This window comes from Solanum tuberosum, unplaced genomic scaffold (assembly GCF_000226075.1).
Source record: "Solanum tuberosum cultivar DM 1-3 516 R44 unplaced genomic scaffold, SolTub_3.0 scf00410, whole genome shotgun sequence".
NCBI classification, from domain to species: domain Eukaryota; kingdom Viridiplantae; phylum Streptophyta; class Magnoliopsida; order Solanales; family Solanaceae; genus Solanum; species Solanum tuberosum.
The window spans coordinates 186,605-190,001 of NW_006239326.1; the positions used below are offsets into that span (position 1 = coordinate 186,605).

At 35.8% G+C, this 3,397-nt stretch overlaps 1 protein-coding gene across 1 annotated transcript; it reads right to left on the bottom strand.

The window, feature by feature from the left end:
• Positions 1-367: 367 nt before the first annotated feature.
• LOC102584036 (probable galacturonosyltransferase-like 3) lies at positions 368-2,383 on the bottom strand. The gene is made up of 2 exons (XM_006362471.2): positions 1,492-2,383; positions 368-1,107 (listed from the first exon to the last, which is right to left on the bottom strand). The coding sequence occupies exons 1-2, from the start codon at positions 2,268-2,270 to the stop codon at positions 831-833; spliced, it is 1,056 nt and encodes a 351-aa protein (XP_006362533.1). The 5' UTR covers positions 2,271-2,383; the 3' UTR covers positions 368-830.
• Between the last annotated feature and the right edge of the window lie 1,014 nt (positions 2,384-3,397).

Sequence of the window (3,397 nt, forward strand, 5' to 3'; positions counted from 1 at the left end):
GTTCCCATATTGACAAGAGAGAGTTGCTCGAATTGTAAGTACCCTCACTTCCAATTGGAAGATTGTGAGTTTAAGTCACCAAGTAAGCAAAAAGGTGAGAGCTCCTAAAGAAGGATTCAAAATGGGTTCAGTAATGATTCAACAAGTGGAATTTGAAAATAATGTATACGCAAATTTTATGAAGTTAAAACGATTGTTTAAGTAATAATGGATCCTCTACTCAAGTAAAAAATTCTAAAAAGATAATTCAAAATTATGGACTATCAATACGAGATAAAAAGTAATTCAATCAAAGAGTACAAACAACATTTTTTTTTTTTATGATTTATGATGAATGACATCCCAAAGAAAAAAAAAAGGCAAATAATTGAAGTAGGTCACAAAAGTGCATATAAATCATCCAAACAACAAAAATAAAAATCTATGAAAGCAACACAAAGAATCTTCCCATAATCCAACTACTTCCTTCCAAAAATCTATTATCAAAATCCCATCCACCAATCACCATTCTCCACGTCACCCCCACGACCCCACACTTCTGGTAAATCCACCATCCACCTCAATCCAACGGTTAAAATTCTCTTTAACCCCACCAATAACATAGATGAGCTTTTTCTCCTCAAAATCCCAAAACTACCCTTCCTCCTACACCACCCTATCCTACACACTTATGTCCTCTTTCGTCTTTTTACAAACTCAGTTTCACTGTCACCAGCTCACTCTTAACAATTATTCACACTACCATCAAACGTCGTAATCAAAGATCCCCAGTTCGATTCATCATGTCTAACAAAGAAGTGCTTAATCAAATATCTCGAGTTCGACTCCCCTTAGCTATCCGAAAATAACGATTGATGTCGGAACAAATCGTAGGGTGCCCATAAACTATCCAATGGACATGGCTTCTTTGAGTCTAATCTTAGCCATGGCTTCCCTTTTCCACTCCAATGTAACAAGCTTACTGGCCCTGGATGTAAATCCCTACATTGCCCTTCAAGATTATCACCACCAAGCCCATGTTGGTTCCATCTATGCTCCACTTGCTTTACGTTTCCGGCGAAAACCAATAGAAACGGAGGCAATGAACCTAATTCGTAGATTCTGTACCTGTTGAAAATGTAATTAAGTAAATAAAAGTGTAATATATGTCCTAAAATCACACGTGTATAATCACATATAGGAGGTAAGATTCTTGATAATCACTATATTGAAAATTCGAGTTTCACCATCACTCATTTGACTTAATATCGACAAATATACAACCCCGAAATTCAAGTTTCAATGACACCCTTTAACATGTTAGACACAAAACACAATATTTTCTACGTCAAGTTAAAATTGAAATCTTTGTTACTCGAACTTTTAAGTACAACAACATTTGTAAAGGTTAGAATAATATTGGCTATATTAACAAACAAAATTATTGATGGACAAATACTACTAATAGTTAAAGAGCGTAAATTCAGATTAATCCAGAAAAAAAGAAATTACCTTTTTTGAACTCTCATCCAATGTTCAAGTTTTTGTGTATAGTCATCATTTCGCCATTTCTGCAAATCGATAACCATAACTCCGGTGTTGAAATAACACGGAGTTCGATTCTCGAATGTGTTCGGGAAAATTGGGTGGAACCAAAATTTGTGAGTAAAATAGTGAGTAAAATTAGCATGACAGTATTCCGGGGCACCTAATACCCGATCGTTGAGCTCAATGTTCCAGAGTTTATCGACGTCGTCGACGACAATGAGGTCGGAATCGAGGTAAATAATCCGGTTAACGGTGGCCGGAAGTAAGTCGGCGAGGTAAATCCGAGCGTAATTTAAGGGTTGATCAAGTGCACGGCGGATTGAGGAGGAGATTAAGTGACGGACTAAATTAGGGTTAAAGTTGTAGAGGTTGAAATTGAGGTAAGGGAAAGTTGAGGTGATAGTTTTGTTGAGGTGATTGAAGTGTCGGTGAACGGCGAGGAAGTGGAAGAAGGTGTTTTCCGGGCAAGTAGAGTGTTGAAGAACGGAAAGTACGCCGGCGATTGAGCCGCGGAGGTAAGGGGAGGAGTAATCGAGAGTCATTGCGATGTGGATAGTTGATGGATCGTAGGGATTTTTAGGCCATTTTGAAATTGGGCAATTTTTGCCGTTGCGGAATGCTGGAGCTTCCCGGAATTTGGGGGTGTCGGTGGTGGTGGCGGTGGTCGGAGAAGGAAGGGGGAGGAGAATGAGGAGAAAAAGGAGGAGGAGGAGGGTGGTGATGATGTGATTTTCCGGCGGCATATCGACGGGGATGGCCGGAGGTGGTGACCGGAGAAATGAGAGAGAATAAAAGTCTAAAAAGGGGTTTTATTTTATTTTTTGCTTTAGGACAGTGAAGGAAGAAGAAATAAATATTTAGGTAAAGTGACCGTTGAGCCCATTGTATTAATTTGAGTAAATCTCTTCATTTATTACAATTATTATCCGTTTCAATTTATTTGTTTTATTTTTTTTATATCATTGTAAAAACCATTTATTATTATCACCGTTTCAATTTGCTTATCATTTTTCAAAAAAATGATGTGTTTTCTTTCTTCGTAACTCTTTAAATTCAACTTGTCACGTAATATGTTTGAGATCATAATAATAACATAGTCAGTGAAATTCCACAAATAGAGTCTAAAGAAGGTAAAATGTACGCAGACCTTACCATACCTCCATTAGTGAGGCTGTTTCTGAAATGTCCACTCAGCAACAGATCTTGGTTCAAAGAAGGATACAATGAAGAAAGTATAGCAAGTAACACGTAAGTAGTGTAAAGTCTATCAATACAACAGTGTGATAGTCGAAACCCATTAAACAATAATAATACCTCTAGTACAATGACAAACACTTACCACCACAAGCAAGACAATATTACACTATCTTCTAACATTCTACCCTAATACATGTCTTTCACACCCTCATATCTAAGGTCATGTCATTGATAATCTGAAGCTGAATCATATCTTGTCTTATTACCTCTCTCAATACTTCTTCGGCTTGCCTCTATCTCTCCTAATATTCTCTATAATCAACCTCTCGTAGACACAATATGTTTGAAATCACAATTTTTTTGTTAACAAAAAATGATACATTTTACGTATCTTTATTTTAAGACTCCAAGATGTTAACTCTTCTTACAAATTGAAATTAAACAAATAAACTTTTTCTATTTAGAGAAAATATACTCTTTTTAAAGGAGACAAAGTTCTAAAAAAAAAAAGCTAAAAATTTGTACTAATAAAAACGAAAAAGGGTTAATTGTTAAGGGAGTTTTTTCCTCAAGCTTTTTTAAAAAACAGTTACAAGTTAGTTACATATATAGAATTTACGACGTATAATTTCATACTCAAAGAGAACTTTAAAAAGATAAATTTAACAATTCA